The sequence below is a fragment of the Pipra filicauda genome, unplaced genomic scaffold (genome assembly GCF_003945595.2).
Source record: "Pipra filicauda isolate LSUMZ 115617 unplaced genomic scaffold, ASM394559v2 scaffold80_size11013439_pilon, whole genome shotgun sequence".
Lineage (NCBI taxonomy): Eukaryota > Metazoa > Chordata > Aves > Passeriformes > Pipridae > Pipra > Pipra filicauda.
The window spans coordinates 3,613,104-3,632,620 of NW_024104987.1; the positions used below are offsets into that span (position 1 = coordinate 3,613,104).

Genomic DNA, 19,517 nt, shown 5'->3' on the forward strand with positions numbered 1-19,517 from the left:
AAAGGTTAATAACTCAGTAGTATCCTCACCAATATGATTCAGCTCTGCTGCTCTGCTTTTTGTGAGTTTTAAATTTGATGTTCTTACAAATGATGGCTGTACCGTTGAACTCCTTAATCCTTTCCCTATTCGGAAAGGAATTAGTCAAGTTTTAAAACAATTTTGTGGGAAACATTTTTTTTTGTTTTCATCTATACGTAGGCATCAGATCTTCCTCTTTGTGCTGGTGTCTCTTTTCTACTTCAGAAAAGATACATGTGCTACTTGAAGAGCAAATTTGTGGTATTTTATGAATACCCTGTGCATTTTTTTCGATGTGCAGTAAATTCTGCTGCTTATTTTACTGCACATTTCTTATGTTTAGCTCTCATTTGTGATACTCCAGGGCTATAGGGATTTGCTGGTATTGTTTTTGAGGATGGTCAGTAAGGATATCTTTCTAAGATTCCTGTTTAGATTCCAAGTTATTTGTTAAAGCACAGTGTGACACCTGTTCCACAGTCCAGTGCAAGGTTTGGCATCCACACCTGGATGTAAATGTGCTTCCACATCACCAGGAGCAGCCACAGCCCCTCTTGGGAAGGGAACACAGGCTGAGTTGTTGAGAGTTGTCAGAACCTCTGTCTGCCCGTTCTTTATGGAAGTTGGGTTTTGTGATATTGCTTTTAGGATTTTCCTGACTGTTAAATATAAGAGAAAAGGCAGGATCTGGGTGTCCAGGGTGTGTGCAGAGGCCCAGGGAATTAGAGATTGTTTTGTGGAACATGGGGTAGGCACTGCCCTGGTGCTGGTGTGGTGTCCCAGGGGTGTTGCAGACTGACAGGATGGCAGGAATTCCTCCAGCAGCACGTGGCAGGGGGTTGTGTTCTCCAAAATCCAGGAAGATGGAGGTTCCCAGTCCGCTTGCTTTTGCTTAGGCAGAGAGAATGGATGTGCACCGTCCCCATCTGGTTGTCACGAGTCACAGGTGTGTCCTGAGATGTCCATACACGAGTTACAAACATCCTTGCATAATATTTTACAGTTTTGTCACATCATTCTGTGCAAGGTCCCATCCCCATGGTTCTGTCCCTGGTTCCCTTCACTTTGTGTCATACCATACCTGGTTCTGTCACACAGCTGTGTCTGAGAGGAGACATTATTCACTCGAGAACGGTCCACATTCCACTTTGTCGCAATTTTAAGTACTTTATTATCAGTTTTTCAGTGCACATTCCTCCCCAAAAAGTACCCCACCAAGATTTAAAATTGACAACCATGCCCTGACCCCATTTTCTTTCGTATCATGTTGTACCAGTAGTACCTACACATGGCTGGTTGCATGTTCTTGTAGTGTACTTGTAACTCCTAGTTGGTGTTTGCGCTTTGCTTTTGTTTTTTTAAATTAACTGAGACCTACATTTTCAAACCTTAAGGAAACGTTTCAGTGGCTTTTGAGCTGCAATTTTGAAAATGTAAACCTTTTTCTTTGGCCTTGTCTTTTTGTGCCTTTGGTAGTTTTTCCACACGCACACTGAAGACAGGAGATTTTTAGCCCATTCTGGTTACGTATTAATATGTACATATTAATACATGTGCATTTGAATTTAAAATTGACCCAAGTGACCTTACTGCCAGTCTAGCTGCAGCATGAGATATTTTGTAAGGGCAGGGAGCAGGGAAACTGAGACAGAAAGCAGGCCAGCAGCAAGTACATCAGAGAGAAGTGCAGGGAAAAGTGCCATGCCATTTGAAATGACAATTACATTGTCATTTTCATTGTGAACACTTTTAGGTTCTATATTGGCTGTGATCTTTGTACTAACTGGTATCATGGAGAATGTGTTGGAATCACAGAAAAGGAGGCTAAGAAAATGGATGTGTACATCTGTAATGAGTGTAAACGGGCACAAGAGGGCAGCAGTGAGGAGTTGTACTGTATCTGCAGAACACCTTATGATGAGTCGCAGTGAGTTCGGATCAGAACCTCTTATTCCATGTTTAGGTAGCAAACTGCTCTGACTGTGCTTTCCTGTTCCTTGCCAAGCATAAAAAAAAAATCCAACCGGTTATTCTGCATATATTGTATTCATTCGTAATACAAAATTGCTCTCTGGTAATTGTCTTCCCCTCCCCTCCCCGGTCCCCCAAATGTTTCTGTTCGGTAAATGTTTAGGAAAAGTGGAGTTTTCAGGGTGGTCAAAATGTGTTGTAGTTTTTATGCCAAAACACCGTGAATTTAAATTGGGATTTATTTTACTTTTTTTTTTTTTTTTTTAAACAAGGGATGGTTAGATTAAATGACAAATGCTGTATTGAGTGGATTTTTTTGTGCTTTGATCTGGCTAGAAAACATAATTTTAGTATGGGGGTGTATGGTTGGTATATGATATATGTATGTATAAATATACATCTTTTACTGTAAGGCTTTGTGTCATAGAATACCCCTCCTGTATTCAATTACAAGACTGAAGCTCCCATATGAAAAATGCTTGTATGGAGTGAACCAAGCCCTAGTTTTAGTCCAGTTTGTGCAAAATGCATCTTGAATTGGTTTGGATACTGGCTGGGTGAGACTTCTGGCTTTCCACTGTTCCTTTCATCTCTAAAGCAGAAGAATGATTTTTGCAATCTCAATTGCTTGAAAGTGCCTATTATAAAATTGAGGAGCTTGTTTTGCAATGGTCTGTAATTTAGCCTGTTTGTAAACACGAGAGCAGCCGGAATAGTGTCGTTAGAATTTGTCACTCTGAAATATCACATTGCACTGTTGTATCGAATCGAGCCAAGTTATCTGCTTGGGGATTGCAGGTTTATGTGTTAAATGCAAAGTTGATATTGAAGAGGTGAAGGCACTGACACTTGGTTTGGCTCTTGCAGATTCTACATTGGCTGTGACCGGTGTCAGAACTGGTATCACGGGCGCTGCGTTGGCATTTTGCAGAGCGAGGCCGATCTCATCGACGAGTACGTGTGTCCCCAGTGCCAGTCCACAGAGGATGCCATGACTGTGCTCAGCCCCCTCACTGACAAGGACTATGAAGGGTTAAGGAGAGTCCTGCGCTCCTTGCAGGTGAGGAGAAGGGTGGCAGCACCTTGGAGTGCATGGCAGCACCTTGGAGCGCTTCACTCCCTCGTGAGCCTTGGAGGAGGGTTTGATTTCTCTGTAGTAACTCTTCATGAAGAGGGAGTAGCAAAGCTTTGCTCTTTGGTGAGAAATGCCACTGTGTCAGCTGCAAACTTGCTTGACCTTACTGTGCTGAAGAATATTTACAAGAATTACTATATCAGTGCTTCTGAGTGGGTGAAACCAAGCAATGTCTTCACTGAGAGGCTTTTAGAGGAAGCAGGTTCAGAATCCCAAAGAGCAGAGTGGAAGCCCAACTGCACAGGGTGTAGAAGGTGCAGTGTTCTCTTCTGTACAAGGTGCATTGCTCTGTTCTCAGATCACTTTTCTGTGGTTTCTATTCTATATTTCTGTACTGTAATTCAGAGTTACCAGATTTCAGCAGCGTTCTACAGGGGGTCGTTATCAGCATGTAAATGATGGCATCCTGATAATAAGAATAACATCACTGTCTGATACAGTATATTTCTGGTTTGTCTGTCACTCCCAAATAGGCTTTTTCTGCTACAGCTGTAAAGAATTTTTAAGAATTCTTAAAATTCTTAAAATTATGGTAACAGAAATCCTGTAAGTAATATTTTTGTTGTCCTATATTTTACATACATTTATGGAAACAAATTAATTTTTTGAGTACTTGAAAGCACTCTCAGTAAATTCATTCCATACTTTTCCATGCAGCCTGTTCAGCACAATATCCTGTTATGTCTGAATTTCACATTGTTTCCTGTTTTGAAGCCCAACTACTCGGTCATTGACATTTAAAACATCAGATGACAACTAGTCACTTTTTCATATAATGCTGCACTTCTTCCTTAAATTCAACTCTAGACCCCAACAGATAAAAGGATGATGAAAATATTTAGCTATTAATAGTGCTAATTTAATTTTGTTTTTAATTCTCTCCTGTTTCCCTGCCAGGCTCACAAGATGGCATGGCCCTTCCTAGAACCAGTAGATCCCAACGATGCACCAGATTATTATGGTGTCATTAAAGAACCAATGGGTAAGTGTTGGTGAGAAGAGCCTGAGTGAGGGGATTCGGGCTTTTGGATATCAAATTAATTCCCTGCTGACCAGTTCTGGCCATGTGTTGTAAAATACCCAGTTTTTGCAGTGAGGCAGGTGAAACAATGTGATTTCCCACTGATGTATTTAGAAGTTCATGGGGGTTAAGATACCTACTTCTGGCTGTCTCCTTCAGCCTGTCAGTCTAACAGATGAAATGTGGAAGTCAGTGCAGCAATGGAACAGAATTCTTGTTTTTAAGTTGCTTTATTTAAAGAGGACAATTTTGTTATGTTTTCTTTTTGCTGGGTTTTTTATGTCTTTGTGCATCAGCTCCTACAAAGTTTGGGATATTACTCCAGAGGCTGAGGAGAAGGTGGTGCTAACACAGGGAAGTGTGACATGCAGCTTAAGATGGAGTTTAAAATCATCTTCATCTGACTTGATAGAGCACTAAATTTTGTATTCCACGTAATTTGTCTGTAGGAACAAAATGGATTCAGATGTTGTGCATGTGGGGCAAGAGGAGAGGGAGATGCTGCAACTTTATGGTGCTTTACTCTTTTCTCATTAGAGTTTAGCAGGTAGTTGGGAATAATCTGGATAAGCACTTGAATGTGAAACCTGGGAAGATCCACCTCCTGAGGGAAATGCTGTTGGGAATGTTATTCCTTTCCTTCCATTATGGGACCAGTAACTTTTCATATCTCTAAATGAGAGCCAGGGCATCATTTGAGCTTTCCCACCTACTCCTTACTCACCCTAGAAATAGGAAAGGTAAATTACTATCTTGGCAAAATTGTAGTATGTTGACTGAAAATAATATTTTTGTTTAGAAATTATCTCCTTTTCTGCTTTTGGATTGTGCTGTTAGGAAAATGCTTAACATGTTTCATAGTTGATGGGTTAAAGTTTATAAGGAAAGCTCAAATAACAATATCATTAAGCATATGATGATTGAATGAAATAAAAAGTGCATTTAGCTCTTTCTGACTTAACTAGGAGGAAAAGACACTTGTAAGTATAAATCTGAGTAAAATGCACCAGGTAATCCAGGCCCATCTGCAATTGCTTTCACACTTTCTGGCGTTACTGGCATTTAAAAATAAGCACTTCAAGGGCTTTTCCCAAGGGTAGATAAGTTGTTTTTCTGCCTAAAAGTGCCACTAGACATTTACATAGTTATATTTATATTTGGCAGTTCTCATTCTTCTCCCTCTTTTAATGGATATTTGCATTAAAATAGGACAGTTACTGCTCACTTCACCATTCCTGGCTCTTTAAAGTGTCTGGTCAGGAAGGATGAGAGCTCTGGTATTTTGCATGATCCTGCACTTGAAATCTTTCCTCTGTGCCATGTGTAATGTGCACATGCCCACGAGAATTGATAGTTCATTCAGAGCAAGTCGGCAATTAAAAAAATAATCAGAAGGTACAGGACCAGAAACTGAATCCAGATTATCTGACCTTTTTTTTTCCCCCCTTAATTTCTTCAGAAAAAGCAGGGAGCTTCCTGCAAGAGACCCAGGTTTTCCAAGGTCATTCTGATACTTGCATTTGATTTAATTCAGCTGCACACAACACATTCATGCACAAGTGTTTATTATGAGGGAGATCTCCTGGTGCCACCATCACAACCAGCACCCCTGGGACAGCAACTAACCTGGATAAGGCTTTGTCTCCCACAGCCTTGACAGTGTAGACTTCTGTTTAGGATGAAAATGTCTCATTTAAGCAATCTTTGGTTTCTTTAAAGACCTGGCCACCATGGAGGAACGGATCCTGAAACGCTACTACAAAAAGGTCACGGAGTTTGTGGCAGATATGACCAAAATTTTTGATAACTGCCGTTACTACAATCCCAGTGACTCCCCTTTCTACCAGTGTGCAGAAGTTCTCGAGTCTTTCTTTGTACAGAAACTAAAAGGATTTAAGGCAAGCAGGTAAGTTTGGGTGTTCTCCCCTAAAATCTCCTTTCTAAGCTCACGTTTATACAGGGATCTGCTGCCCCCTGCACTTTCCTGGACAACTTGCTTTTAAAGGGAAATCAATCTATAATAGCCAGCTGTCATTTTTTTGGTTAAAATTAAGGTTTAAAGATGATTTTGGGGAGGTTACTTTGGAATGTTTGTTCAAAAGGAGTTGTGACATAGAAATTAGGGCAGTATCAGAAATGTACAAAATTTGAATGACACTTTAACTCATTCCTGCAGAAAACTTAATGATTTCTGATCAGGACAAATGCTGTGTCTGAGTTCTGATGATGTTCTACTCTGCAGCAAATACTTCTCATGCTAATAAGAGACAATCCTGCTGTGAAGCTTAAAATCCAATGGAAGAAATTAAAATACTTCAGTTTTACTCCTTCTCTCATCTTTTTACAACTCACCACCTTTGAAACAGAGGGAATAAGTGCAGTTTAAAGTAGTAGACGAAAAATGAACCTAATTCAAAATTTACCTTTCAAAATTAAACTTACCTTTCTTTTTTTTTCTGTAGAAGGGCCACTGTAGAGCATTTCCCTTACACAAACATTCCTAAAAAAACCATGCAGCCTTACCACACATTGCTGTTGCTTGCCTGTCCTACCCAATAGCACATCCATGGGAGTTACATCTCTTGGAAAGCTTCACTTTCTCTCCATTCCTGTGGAAGCTGATTTTCACATGGAATGAGAGTAGGATTGATAAGAAGGGAAGAGTCAAATGATCTGGTCCAGCATTTTTCTTTTCAGTTTAATACCATATTAGTGATTTTTGTCAGGTAGTTTTCAGCCCATGTTTCTGTCACTGTCATAGCTGGTACCCAGCACTTGCACACTGATTTCATTGCTGCATCTTATTTGTTATTGTTTTTCATTTATACCATCCATGTTCTTTCTTTTCTTGCAGATTGTGATATCTTTAGTCTGACCTTTTTAACTGGAATCAGAACTGGATGTTGGGGTCACTTTCTTTTCTTGTACAATTCAATGACATTAAACTGCCCTAAAAATCCAGCTCACTTGTCTAAACAGTAACTGTTGTTTTTGTTGCCAGCAGTCACACTGGTGAAAGTAACTGTATTAACACCAATTGTCCCGTTCCTCAAATACTGTATGGAGAAAAATGAAAAATTCATCTTGGAAACCTTGTATTTTATTGTTTTATTTTAAGTCACTAATAAAACTGTGAATGTCAAAGAGGAGTTTTGCTGAACTCTGCTTAGCAAAAATGTGATTTTAACATGCCTGTTCAGTTTTTTCTATTAAGTTAATCCAAAGACTTCTTGAATAAATTTAAGCAGAGTAGATCTTATTTTAAATATTCAGAACTAAAAATGTCTTTTTTGCTTTCCTTTTGATGGACTACTATTATGTAAATATGTGAGTAAAACTGATGGCAGGCATTTTGGAATATTCCAGAGACACACTGCATTTTCCAAGTACTGAAATATTTTTATTCTGTAGGAGAAAACGTGCTTAATATTCAGAGAGAATTATTTTAAGTGTTCTTTTTTTTTTTTTTTTTTCTGAAGGGGAAAAAACTAAATGGAAGCAACGTGGTGGTAATTCCTTTATTGTGGTTTACCCTTGGCAACACTTTGTGTTCTCCAAACTGAAGGGTGCTTAATTGTTCACTTTCTTCTGTATTCTGCAGGTCCCATAACAACAAACTGCAGTCTACAGCTTCTTAGAGTTCAGCGTGTTACCAAACACACGAGCAAGGATCTGGTTGTCTGACAATTTTTAATTAAGGAGCCAGATGTTTTTAGTCAGGTTGTCCTGACAAGACTTGATGTAAACTGCGTTTTTATTGGTCACAACAGTCAAATTATATTCTTGGCTTATTTTGTCCAAAGGACAAAGAAATAAAAAAATCAGCAGCACCACTTTCTTGTCAAGATCAAATTGTTGTACTATTGTGGCAGAAGCGGGAAAACTTTGTTTTGGTGGAGGAGAGAGAGAAAGAGAGCAAGAAAAAAAGATACAGTAAATGGGGTCACGTTTAACTCCATGGAAATGCCACGTCTGTTCTTCAGTGAAGAAGCTGGTTTAAAGTCCACACAGAAAACTTTGACTGTATTTATTTATTGTTGCAAAAAAGACGCTTTTTTATTGCTGCCCTCATTTGTCAGCTAATTATTTTTTCTTATAAAATCCAGCCCCGGTTCCATGTAATCCATTCTGTATCTTAACATGATTCCTGTAGGTAAAAGTACAAGAAGACCTCTAGATGTCTTTTCTTTCTATGAAAGGAGCTGCTATGTACACATGTGCACACACACAGGACTGGGAATCAACAAGGAGTTTATCATTCATGGTAGATAAAAACAAGCTTGCATAGAAGTTGGGCTGAGTGGTCATGGACTACAGACTCTGTTGCCTTGAATATAACAGTACAATTTGTCATTTACTCTGCACCAGACTGAACTGAGTAAAATCTATTTGAAGGTATCTTGTTTGTAAACATTTGTCAGATTCTAATTTTTTTTTTCTTTTGTATTAAAATTCAAAATATGGATGTATATGAAACAAAATAAATGGAGATCATTGTTCTCCCCACAGCCGGAGGTGTGTCTGAGTGTGCGCTGACACGTGGGCTCTGTGCAGGACTGCAGGTATTGCAGGGAACAGGGGTGGGAATGGCCAGGGAGGTCGGATCCCACTGCTCCCAAGGTTGTGGATACCACGGTTCATTCCTAAGCACCTGTTATCCCATTGTAACATCACTCCAGTGGTGCCAGAATGACTGTAACAGATGGAACGGGGTAAGGAAGTATCTTGTGAAGTGTCCCTGCCCACTGCTGAATTCAGGGGTGTTTGCCAAGTGCTCTGGGAATGTGCAGTACCACGTGTAACTGTATCCCTGGGAGGCGTCCTGGGCTGCCTCCGTGTTTCCTGTGGGATAAACTGGAGTCCAAGAAGATGCAAATTGCAGATGAGGAGGTTTTCTTTCCCATCTCCCCCCTGCAAGTGACCTGCTCATGGTACCTGTCTGTAGTTCCCAGCCCTGGTTTCTCTGCAGCTCCTCGACCACCTTTTGCACTAATTCACAGTCAACTTTTGTTCCACAGTGGTCTGGGATTTACCTGATTCATGGATAAGCTCCTTTTGGGTTTCACCTCACACCTTGCTATGCAAGAACCTCGTCTGTTATTTTTCTTACAAAGGTGTTGCTGCTCACCACCCTTTCTTACACTTCAGCTCAGGTGTTCAGGTTCTTCTGGGGGGATTTTATCTACTAAAAACTCGTGTGTTTTTGTACATACAAATGTTGTCATTTAACCTATATGTGAAAATTACTAATTGTTCAGTGTGGAAACAATAATCCGTTTATGCTTCTGAAAGTCAAAGAAGAGTAGTTGCATTTAGGTTATGTTGTCCTTTGAAGTTTTTTTAAAAAATGCTGCATATTGTAAGCATTGTGTTATAATGCAACAAGGAAAAACCTCCCCGTTCACAGCACTGGGAATATCCTGCATCTCATCCAAACTCCTCAGTATTTCTGGACTATTTATTCATACTTAAATCCATATGACATGGTTTAAACCTTTCCTACCTGTAGGCAATAGATTGCTGTTTTTAACAAATTGTGGCAAACTGAACAGTACCTTTTTGTACCTTATAGGACACATCATCCTAGACAAAATAAAGTAATGTGTTTGACATGGATTTGGTGGTGTTTCTAATGAAACATTTGATGATGTTATGGGATATAGGTCTTGGCATTGCCAGATCATATATAATCAATACATGCAGTTTAATCCTGCTGATTAATTGTCCAACCCAAACCATTGTGATTCCATATGATCCTGTTTTAGTGTCTTCAATTGCCATGGAGTGTAGGTCAAGATACTTCTCACAATTTATTAGTGGTGAACTTTTACAGTTAAAGGGTGTTATTGGAAATAAATCACTCGTGATTAATCCCCACCTGCCTTAAAGCATAAAGTTCATAAGGTTTGTGGTCTCTGGTCAGTCTTCCTCCTCTTTGTATTTTATAAATTATTGCAACAGTTGTTTTGAAATGGCCTGTGTTGTAACACTGATAATGTGAGCTGTACCAGCCTGATTTTCCTTTCTGTCTCCTCAAATTTGAAGCCATTACCCTCGGTCCTGGTTTAGTTCATGCAGAAGTTAATGGAGGTTTAGAGTGAAAAGTTGAGCTGAGCCAAAAGCCTCAAGTAAACCCCAGAAAGACAAGAAGATGACAACATTCCTGTACACCTGGATTTCTGTGTGTTGGCTGCAGAATTCTCCTGCTGATCCTGCTGGGGAGAAAACTATCAACTGTAAGGTACCAAAATTACTGTGGCAGCTGCTGGACTTTGAGTTCTGTCTTCTCATTGTGGTTATTGCTGTGAGGGTTTTGGAATAGTGAGTGAAAGACTTTTGACCTAAGAAATCTTTTTATTGAGTATGTACCTTTGGTGTGTGATGAGCCTGGTATCAACAGTCCTGCTCCAGCTCTATCTCAGCTGGGCTGGGACATGCAGTGGCTTCTTGCTCAGCTGGTGTGGGAACATTTTAAGGAGGGATCTTCCAAGAAAGAAGGGAAAGGTAAGAGGACAAAAAAAGGGAACACAGGATAAATTGTTCTTCGGGCTCCCAGAGCAGCAGCTCTATCCAAGAGTGTTTTGTGTCAGTTATTGGCATGGAACTCGGGCTTAGCACTGGTGTCCTGTGCTTATCCCTTCCCAGGGACAGTCACAGTGTTGGGTTTGTACCCACACTTCCCTGGGTTAGGTTACAGTAGTGGGAACAGGGCTTGGATGCTGCTCTGGGAGGGGGGATGCCTGGAGGAGTTGCTGGTTGGTCCCTGGACTTGGCTGGAAATAGAAACAGAAATTTGAGATGCTCATGTAACCCTTCCTCCTCCTTCCTCCTGTCCCTCCCAGTCACTCCAGTGCTCGAATTTGCTGCCAGAACACTCCTGCTGCCAAATCAAAGCCCCCTCAGAGTCTCTCAGGAAAATTCCATCTATCCATGGTGTGCTCCATGCAAAGGCTTTCACAGAGCAGAAGTGAGACAATTTACTTTTTAGGTAGACCCACACTATGAGTAAATTTCTCAGCCTTTGGGTCCCAAATGTGTGATGTTTGCTCTTGGTACTTGGCTCCATATCAAGACATGCTTGATGCAGTGTGACCTGTCACCCATCCCTTGCTCTGTGACTTTTCAGTGACACTAAATGAAGCTGCAGAGGTGTGTGACAGGTAGAATGTGCCAGAACTACCTTTGTTTCAAGACAGAAAGTGCTTAGAGAAACCACTACTTCCTGTTGCAGGTCACGTCATACCACTGTATATGTATTTTTTTTTAAGCTCCGCTGCTTTTTTCCATTTCTTAATATAAATATGTATTGTCAAATCCCCAACTTGTCAAACAAGGAGATGCCTTTGTTTGTTATGATAACATAAGCTTTTTGGGTCTTCCAGAACCCAGGAGATGGTGAAACCAGAACCTCACGAACATTTTATTAGTTTCTTTTACAGACTTAAGACCTGCAAAGACTGACTGGGAACAGCAAACATTTGATTCCCTCTGCAGCCCTTTCACAGGTTCTTCCGTCCCACCACATTAAAGGTACTAAAAGATTGTATCTTTGATTTTAAAAGTAACTTTACTGATGTGCAAGTACAAGCTGGGTGATATTTCTGAAGGGGAATGGCATTCAGGAGGAACTGCCCGTGTAACCAGGCACACACTGTGCAGTCCATGCTCATTCTGCATTCCTTGGAATGAACTTGTGCCATTACTCATGAGCCAAATTGGGCATTTGTGTTGTGCAGTTCTTGATGTGCTTTCAGTCAGTGTGTTCATACACTCAAATAGTTATCCTCCATTCCGTGTGCTTCCTGTGAACATCCAGCTCTGGTTGAGGAATGATGTGATTTTTAGAAGTAGCACGAAAGACACATTTGAGGAGACCAAAACAATACAAGTGATACTTAGTGCTGTTGGTTTCTCTTGAATCAAATGCATGTGATACTTCAGGCAGAACTGTGTGACATCCTGGGCAGACAAAGCTGTGTACAGATCTAACGTGTTCAAGGTGAGAGGTTCTAAAGTGCAGTTGCTGAGCACTGAGGATGAAGCCTCCAGAACTGTACATTTACTACAGATTATTAGGGGTGCACTGCAGCAGGGGAGGCTACAATAACCTGTGGCTCTGAAAAAGCTGGAGCAAATCCATGACCAGTTAACATTCCCTAGCCTGACTTCTGTGCTAAACCCCACCCGAGGTGCCTGGTGAGGGCATTCCGTGTTTGCTGAAGCACAAAGCAGTGTCCGATCGCAGCCGGTGCCCGGCGTGAGGTGCCCTGGCCAGGTGTGCCCTGGGGGGTGACTCCCACTGCTCCCCGTGTCCCGGACGGAGCCACCGGACCTTACGGACACTTGGAACGCGCCGCCTGCACCTTGTGATCCCTTTTCCTGTTGAACCTCCTCACGTAGCTGCTGCTGCTCCCGATCCAGCCGTCGCCCGGCCGGAGCCGCCCGCGCAGGGCCGGCAGCAGCTCCGCCGGCAGCTCCCGGCGCTTGTGGAAGATCCGCCCCATCACGATGTACCTGCTCCCTGCAAAGCAAACGAGGGAATGTGGGATCACTCCCTGCGCTCCCAGGGGGGTGGGAACAGGTGGGAAGTTGTGCCCTTTGGAAACATCCCGAACGTACCACGGCACCCGGAGCTCCCCTGGGACCTGTGGGTGGTTCTTGCACAGACATGATGATTTACTGCTGGGGCAAATAGTGGTTTGGTTAACTTGCATTTAGAAGGAAAACTGGACTGCTGATAAAGACAGCAGCTTAAGCTCCTGCTCAAACTGCTTTGGCAATCCTGAAAGCTTGCAATCATTTTGGAACCGGATAAAGTTAAGAAAGGACTATACTGATACCTGACTTCTTCCAGCTTCTCTTCTGGAAGTTTCAAGAAACTGGGATGGAAAAAGCCCTTCACTTTGAGGAAATGCTTTTTTTCCAGATTTTCCTGACAAACCAGGGTAAGCCTATTAAACTAGGGCAGACTAAGACGGCACTGCATGCAGAGGAATAGCAGAATGGATTTAGCTGGAATTATTTACCAAGTTTAAAGTCTGGACAGGGTTTACTGCAGTTCAAAGTATCCACAAGTAGGATGTGGACTCGGAAGAAGGCGGCATCGGGAACGACGTACAGGCGACTCATCTTGTACAATCCATCACCGTTCACCAGGAGGGTAATCCAGTGGACTCCATTCCCCAGGCTTTCCATGTTATAAACAATTCCATTCACTGCTGTTTTAAGGGAGAGAGGGGGGAAAAAAAGCAAGGATCAGATTGTATATATGGTGGCAGCTCAGGGTATGCGTGAAGGCTCTTATTTAAAATGCTCAAAGGAAGTGTCAGCAGAAATCCTTGGATTCGGTGGGCAGTGGGAGTTGTTTCAAGTCACCTTTGGTGAGGTCATTGCCTGAGTTTCTGCTGCCTTACTAACCTTGTGCTTTACAGGCCTGAGATGTTTCTTAGTGGCGTTTATAGAATGTTCCAAAAGACAGGGATGGGTTTAGTACCATTTTCTATCCCAATACATAAAAAGTGGATGTGTTTGTCTAACAAAGTCAAATGGTCAAATGTAAAACTTCCCACTGAAGTACAAAGGTGAGCTGGAAATGAAACACTTGGAAGAAAAGGCACCAAGTAGGCTGTGTTGTGTGTTCAGACAATCACTTCTTGCTGTGCTCCCAGTTCCTGGTTCTGACAAGTGCTGAGCTGACTCCAGGAATGGGAAAACAGCACCGTGTCAGGTGGGAAAGGCAAAGGGGGCTGTTACAGCTGGTGTTACACCTGCCTTGGTGGGGAGAGCTCTGCTCAGCACTGGAAATGTAAAGAAATGGGAAGCTCTCTGATCACTGCAATGGAACCTTGGCTCAGCTGTTGCTCAGACTTTTTCCTTTTTCCTACCTGTCTTTTTGATTTGAGAGAAGAGTGAGGCTGCTGTTGGTTAAAGGCTAAAGCACACACTGTAAAGCCCCCGTTGCACAGGAATGCGTGAGAGTGGTAAAAACCAAAACAGGCAGCATTTGCAGAAAGCACTTCCTGACTTCTCCATTTAGAGAAAACAGATGTCTCCTAACGTGTTTATGTTCTACAAATGGAAACATCTGTTACCACTGGGGTTGTATTTTCCTTATCTCTTAAAATACTGTGAGAAAAAGTTGGTATCTGTTTCACAACTTCGTGAGCACAAGGCAGGATTTCAGTCAGAAAATGCTTGTCCTTAAACAGTCCCTACAGAAATGCCAGCCTGTTTCCTGCCATCTTTAGTCACATCAGTGTGGACACAAGGACTAAAGACACTGAATCCTAAGGAACTTCAGGAAGAATCCTCTCTAGAGAGAGGATCACAGTTTTAGTTCTGTTTGGTTCACCATTATATTTTCATTTCAAACTTCAGCCCCCAAAATCAAACTCGCTCCAAGTAGTAGGAGGTAAGTAACCCAGCTACAGTGTTTAATCTGAGACTATCTAAAACAATTGGTCTTTTCAGTTCCGTTGACCAGTCCCAAGGACACTTTTCCTGCCAGGAGTGGAAAGTAGAGGGAACAGAAAAAAAGATCAATACTAGCCCAAGGTAGGGAAAGCGCAACATAAGTACATTTATAAGGAGCTGTGATGGGGACTCTTAGTGTACTTGGTAATTATTTAACATACTTATGGTATCTTTTAACAGTATTTTGGAAGTGCAGCAGGTGAACAGCAGGGCCTGTGCTCTGTGTGGGTTGGGGAGGACACAACCTACCAAATTCACTGGCACAAAAGGCCTCCACTTCATCCCGCTCTCCCCTGCACTGGGCCAGACACTCCTTGTCCTTGTCACCATCTGGAACGGGAACACACACTGAGGGACAGAAATGGGCCTTTGGGGATATTTTTCATCCCAGTTATGCCGCCCAGCCTTTGGAATTTCTGGGTTCCCCTTTCCAGAGCAGCCTGTCCTTACCTTTCCTCAGCACTCCCAGGGGGTTGGGGGGGCCGAGGGACCAGCGGTTGGTGACCCAGGAGGGTTTGGGGATCCTCGTGATGGGATCGGGGTGTTTGTAGGGGATTGTCTGGCCCGGGCGGTTCAAGTGCAGCGTGTTGGGATCCCCTGACTCCCCTGAGTCTGGGGGAGGACGAGCTCCCCGGGTGGGTGTCCCCTGTTGCTGGGAGGCTGTGCCGTGGTGGGAGCGGGCGGACACGCTGTTGGCAGCGCCGGCCCGGCGCCGGTCCGTGTGCTTCCTGTTGGCCTGGCTGGAGTCGGGGGAGCTGGGAAAAGGCCCCTCAGCCGGGCTCTCCAGAGGCTGCCAGAGGTGTTTCCTCAGCCCTGTGCTGTTCTCCAGGGAAGGTTTGGTGCGTTTCTTCTTGTCCCAGGGCAGGGAGGTGATTTCAGGAGGCTTTGGCAGCTGCAGGTGGGTGGGAGGCAGGATCCAGTGTTCCCTGGAATTCCCACTGGCACTGCTGGTGCCACGGGCTGGCAGCTTCACCTGCCCAGGTGCAGCAGCTGCTGAACTAAAAGCATCTTTGCTGAGAGCCTGGCCAGCTTTCTCAGCATAGGGCAGGGATCCTACATCAAAAGGAGAGAGAAAATCAGCACTTTCAGTTTTTTATATGTTATTACATAGTTATTTTATATGTTCTTCTCAATGGGAGGATTTGAGGTTCTAGCCCATAAGTCCCTCAACAATGTATAACTGATATACTAATAACTGATAAATATATAACTGATAAATAGCTGAACAGATGAAATACAGTAGAGCAGCTCATTCCTCTGTGCTCAGACGTGGCAGGCCCAGCACAGGGAATGCAGCTGTGTGAGCAGAACGGGAGGTTCGCATTTTTACTTTATTATTGTTGCAAATTAAAAACAAACCCTTTTCTCAAACCCCTGAGTCTCCGGGGAGCATCTGAGGAAACAAGGTTCACGTTGCCATTTGGGATGCTTGTTTAAAAGACCATGACAGCAGAACTATTTGGTTTTCCCATCCATGGGATGCCTTATTGACAGTGTCATCCGGACTTTTCAGCAGCTTTGGGCTGTGGACATTACTGGAAAGATCTTTATCCACACTTTTGGATTTCTAACTGGTAATTAGGTTATTGCTGCTGAGAAACAGTTATTTCAAGGCTTTTCTTAATTTGAGAGGACAAGGGTTGAGAAAGAGAGGAAATGTCTGGGAATACAGTGAGAAATGACTTACTGACACTGTTCACACAAGCTGGGCAGTCACCTACGCTTTTGTTTATACCTTCACCTCAATCACTTGGACCTCAAAAAGCAAAATGGCCTTCTGTTTAGCCTGGGAAGAGAGAAATTTCCCCTTGCAGTCCATTTTCCTGTTCCTTTAGCCCCTCAGTGCATGCCCTGAGTGAGCCAGCAGAGTTTTCACACAGCTCACCCCCACACAGCCGCCGTCGGGGTGTTCGTGGCTGTGGTTACTCTGTGTAGGAGGCAGATCCCAATCCCTGTGTGAAAAGAGAGGTTTGACATCCACAGATGAACAACGTCCTGGTTTATCTCCTCTGACTGACTCAACTGCTGACCTTGCCACTTCTCCCCCTTTGCTCTCACCAGCTGCTGTCATGGGAAAGATTCCCTGATATTCGGGCTGGCCACACGTAAAGTCAAAAGAATGTCCATGGAGAGCGGGGTGGAAGGAGTCCAAGCTGAAGGGAGCAGCAGGGAAGGGTGTTTTGGAGATGGTTCAATATGAGCTGTGCACTCTGAACAGGTGTTTCACACTTGGGTGTGTAAGAACACTCTCCTGCCAGTTCATCACGCTCTCTCAGTCACGGAGTGCAACAAGAAATAGTTCATTTTTCTCTACTCAATCCATTCAGGACCTTGAGGTTCCTGCTCCTGTACCAGCATATTCCTGTCTGGCTGTTGCAGCATAAGACATATGACTGCAACATAACTAATTCCCAATGGAACAGATGTAAATCTTATTTATTTTCTGTGAGTGATGTACTAAACTCCAAATAAATCAGTTCAGGACAGCTTGCTGCAGGCACTCATGGCAGCACAGAGCTGCAGTCAGTCAGAAACATGGTATTTACAGGTGAAGGGGACTAAAAGAGATATAAGTTATAAAAATCCCATATGCAGAAGCAAGTCAAACCTCACCTGCCACTGAGAGCTCATGGCACCAGCTCCCTGCCTGCTCCTGCCAGGTGCTCTCAGTTCCTCCAAATCTGACAAATCAAATATTACAATTTGCATTCCCATCCCACAAACAGGTTGAAATGTTTCTTTCCTGAGCCCTTACATATAACTTGCTGAAAAGGCTACAGCCTGGAGGGCAAGGACTTGCAGGAATGTCTTCAGCCTCCCCTGATTCCAAAGGCAAAGCTGCCCCAGCCCCGCTCCGAATGCAACAGACTTACCAGAGGATGATCTAATGGCAAAGCAGAGGAGCCAGAACACTTGGGTTGTCATTTTGAAGTATTTTTCCAGACTCAAAATGAACTGGAGTCTTTTATGCCCTTCCCCCGTTTCATGCTAATGAGAGGCAGCCTTAGGGGAAACGGGAATCACTCACTGGACAACCCACTGGAGCAAGACCAAGCTGCTGCCGTCCCTCCACCACCCCTGCCCAGGAGGGATGTGCTCCAGCACCTCTTCCCATCGGGAATAACTCTGCGCTGCTGCTGTCCCCTGTGTGCTGGGAATGATATGTTTTTAGCAACAGATTTTTTATTTGGGGGACAGTCTTGCCTCTTATGGCACTTTGTAGAGAAAAACCATACAGAACAGGTCAGGGTTTATTGGATATGGAGAATTCATATTGGAATTGGAAGGTGCTGGAACAGCCTCACTGCATCTGTGAAGGATGTGCATTGCAGTGGAACATATTTGGGGATTTCTGGCCACCTCCACTTACACAGCTGGTAATCTCCTCTTTCAGTTTAAGGAACCAGTTCCAGTGATTCTCTTCAGACTGAAAAACGCAGTAGTGACTGTCCAGCCCAAGGCAAAGCTCTGCTGATCCGACACAGCTTTATTTTGAAATCTCCCTTTGCTAACAAGAAGAACTCTGCAAGTTTTCACACACCAAGCCAGCCCTGATTTGGATTACTGAATTAAGGGGGCTTATTTCTATGTGACCTTATTGCCACACAACATTTCCATTGTGACAGCGTCTCTCACCGGCTTCTCCCGGGTGTTGTGGAAGTCTGTGAACTCGCTCAAGGTGCAACAAACAACTTATAAACCCCATAAAGGCTCCTGGAACCCACCTCTGACAGAAAATCTCCCCTTTGGCAGTGCCTGGGGCATGGATGGTTGTCCAGTTTAAGCAGTCTGTTTTGTCCTGCCTTAATTAAGCAGTTCAATAAGATTCTTAAAAGCTCAGGGCTTTACCTCGAGCAGCAATGGCTGAAGATACAGAAAATTAACTAAAATAATGTGCAAAATAAAGGACATTTTAACACAGTGAGTTACATTTCTACTGCAGCATTTATTAATCCTTAATTTCCTTTGTTACTTTTACCATTTTAAGTCCAGAAATATCCCAAGAGAGCTAGTGTGGGAATAGGAATGTAAACTAAGGATGAGGGAGAGGAGAGCTCCTGCATTCCTGTTGTACCTCGTGTCCTGCTCGTACCTGCAGCGACCGACCGAGAGAAGCAGGAGTGTGAACACTTGGATGGATGGATGGACACGGGAGCATCCCACAGCCCTGTGCTCCAGGGATTTTCCTGCTGAATTAGGCGGTGCTGTCACTCAACCCTTACTGTGCCTGTGCTGGTGTTGAGTTCCTCCGGCCTCTTTACCTGGACAGGACCCCCATTAGAAGGAGTGGCGTTTGGAGTATTCCCACCATTCCAGCAGCTCCAGTAACGCTTGGAGCATTCCCACCGTTCCAGGACGCCCGAGCAGCAAACATGGGAAAGCTTTTCCAGCGGGGCTGAGGAAAACAGGGATCTGCAGCGCCGGGGCCACATCCCGGCAGGGAGGGGGGCGGCCGCGGGACCCCGGCGGGATGGAGGCGGCTGCAGGAAGAGCGGGAAGGGGCCCTGGGGGCGGTAAAAGAGTCGGAAGGTCCCGGGTGGGCGATGGACCCGCCACGGAGACACAAAATAGTAACGGCCCGACCCAGATGGGACTCGAACCCACAATCCCCAGCTCCGGAGGCTGATGCCTTATCCATTAGGCCACTGGGTCACCCGCTGGAGCCTGCGCGCGCCGCCCAATAAGAGCCCCGCCCGGCGCCGCTGGCCCCGCCCCCCGCGGGCCCTGCCGCTCTCCCGCCCCGCCCTTCTCGCACGCCATTGGCCGCGGTGCCCTCGAGGCCCCGCCCCCGAGGCCCCGCCCGCGCCTCAGAGCCCGTTCGAGCCCCCGGCGGGAGCGCGTTACCCCCGTTATCCTTGTCCCGAAACTCTTCCCCTCACGGGCTCCCGACGTTCG

The 19,517-nt window shown here is 44.1% G+C and overlaps 2 protein-coding genes and 1 non-coding gene across 16 annotated transcripts in view; 1 reads left to right on the plus strand and 2 right to left on the minus strand.

Moving 5' to 3' along the window:
• BPTF (bromodomain PHD finger transcription factor) overlaps positions 1-9,762 on the plus strand; it is a 51,801-nt gene extending 42,039 nt beyond the window's left edge. For 8 of the 12 annotated variants that reach the window (XM_027749682.2, XM_027749678.2, XM_027749692.2 and 5 more), the window contains 5 exons: positions 1,775-1,948; positions 2,860-3,052; positions 4,025-4,109; positions 5,868-6,054; positions 7,750-9,762. In XM_027749682.2, the coding sequence (XP_027605483.2) occupies positions 1,775-1,948; positions 2,860-3,052; positions 4,025-4,109; positions 5,868-6,054; positions 7,750-7,786 (676 nt within the window). In that variant the 3' untranslated portion in view covers positions 7,787-9,762. Of the gene's footprint in view, positions 1-1,774; positions 1,949-2,859; positions 3,053-4,024; positions 4,110-5,867; positions 6,055-7,002; positions 7,293-7,749 lie in introns of those variants that run through there. The other 4 variants (XM_027749694.2, XM_027749688.2, XM_027749681.2 and 1 more) reach the window with 3 other exon arrangements.
• A 1,932-nt stretch (positions 9,763-11,694) lies between these two features.
• CUNH17orf58 (chromosome unknown C17orf58 homolog) lies at positions 11,695-17,609 on the minus strand. 3 transcript variants are annotated; one of them, XM_039390173.1, is made up of 6 exons: positions 17,495-17,609; positions 15,072-15,674; positions 14,871-14,951; positions 13,175-13,366; positions 12,768-12,827; positions 11,695-12,669 (listed from the first exon to the last, which is right to left on the minus strand). In XM_039390173.1, the coding sequence occupies exons 1-6, from the start codon at positions 17,544-17,546 to the stop codon at positions 12,482-12,484; spliced, it is 1,176 nt and encodes a 391-aa protein (XP_039246107.1). In that variant the 5' UTR covers positions 17,547-17,609; the 3' UTR covers positions 11,695-12,481. The 3 variants fall into 3 exon arrangements, with proteins under 3 accessions (XP_039246107.1, XP_039246106.1, XP_027605520.2); XM_039390172.1 differs by having other exon boundaries at positions 12,768-12,830; XM_027749719.2 differs by lacking the exon at positions 12,768-12,827.
• Positions 17,610-19,201: 1,592 nt separating this feature from the next.
• TRNAR-CCG lies at positions 19,202-19,274 on the minus strand. The gene has a single exon. It is a non-coding gene; the product is annotated as a tRNA-Arg (tRNA).
• Positions 19,275-19,517: the final 243 nt, after the last annotated feature.

Coding starts and splice junctions, on each gene's coding strand:
- CUNH17orf58 (XM_039390172.1), bottom strand. CDS start 17,546: ATGACAACCCAAGTGTTCTGGCTCCTCTGCTTTGCCATTAGATCATCC. Junction 15,675..17,494: donor TGCCATTAGATCATCCTCTG/GTAAGTCTGTTG, acceptor CTTTTGATGTAG/GATCCCTGCCCTATGCTGAG. Junction 13,367..14,870: donor CTTTTGTGCCAGTGAATTTG/GTAGGTTGTGTC, acceptor CCCTTAAAACAG/CAGTGAATGGAATTGTTTAT.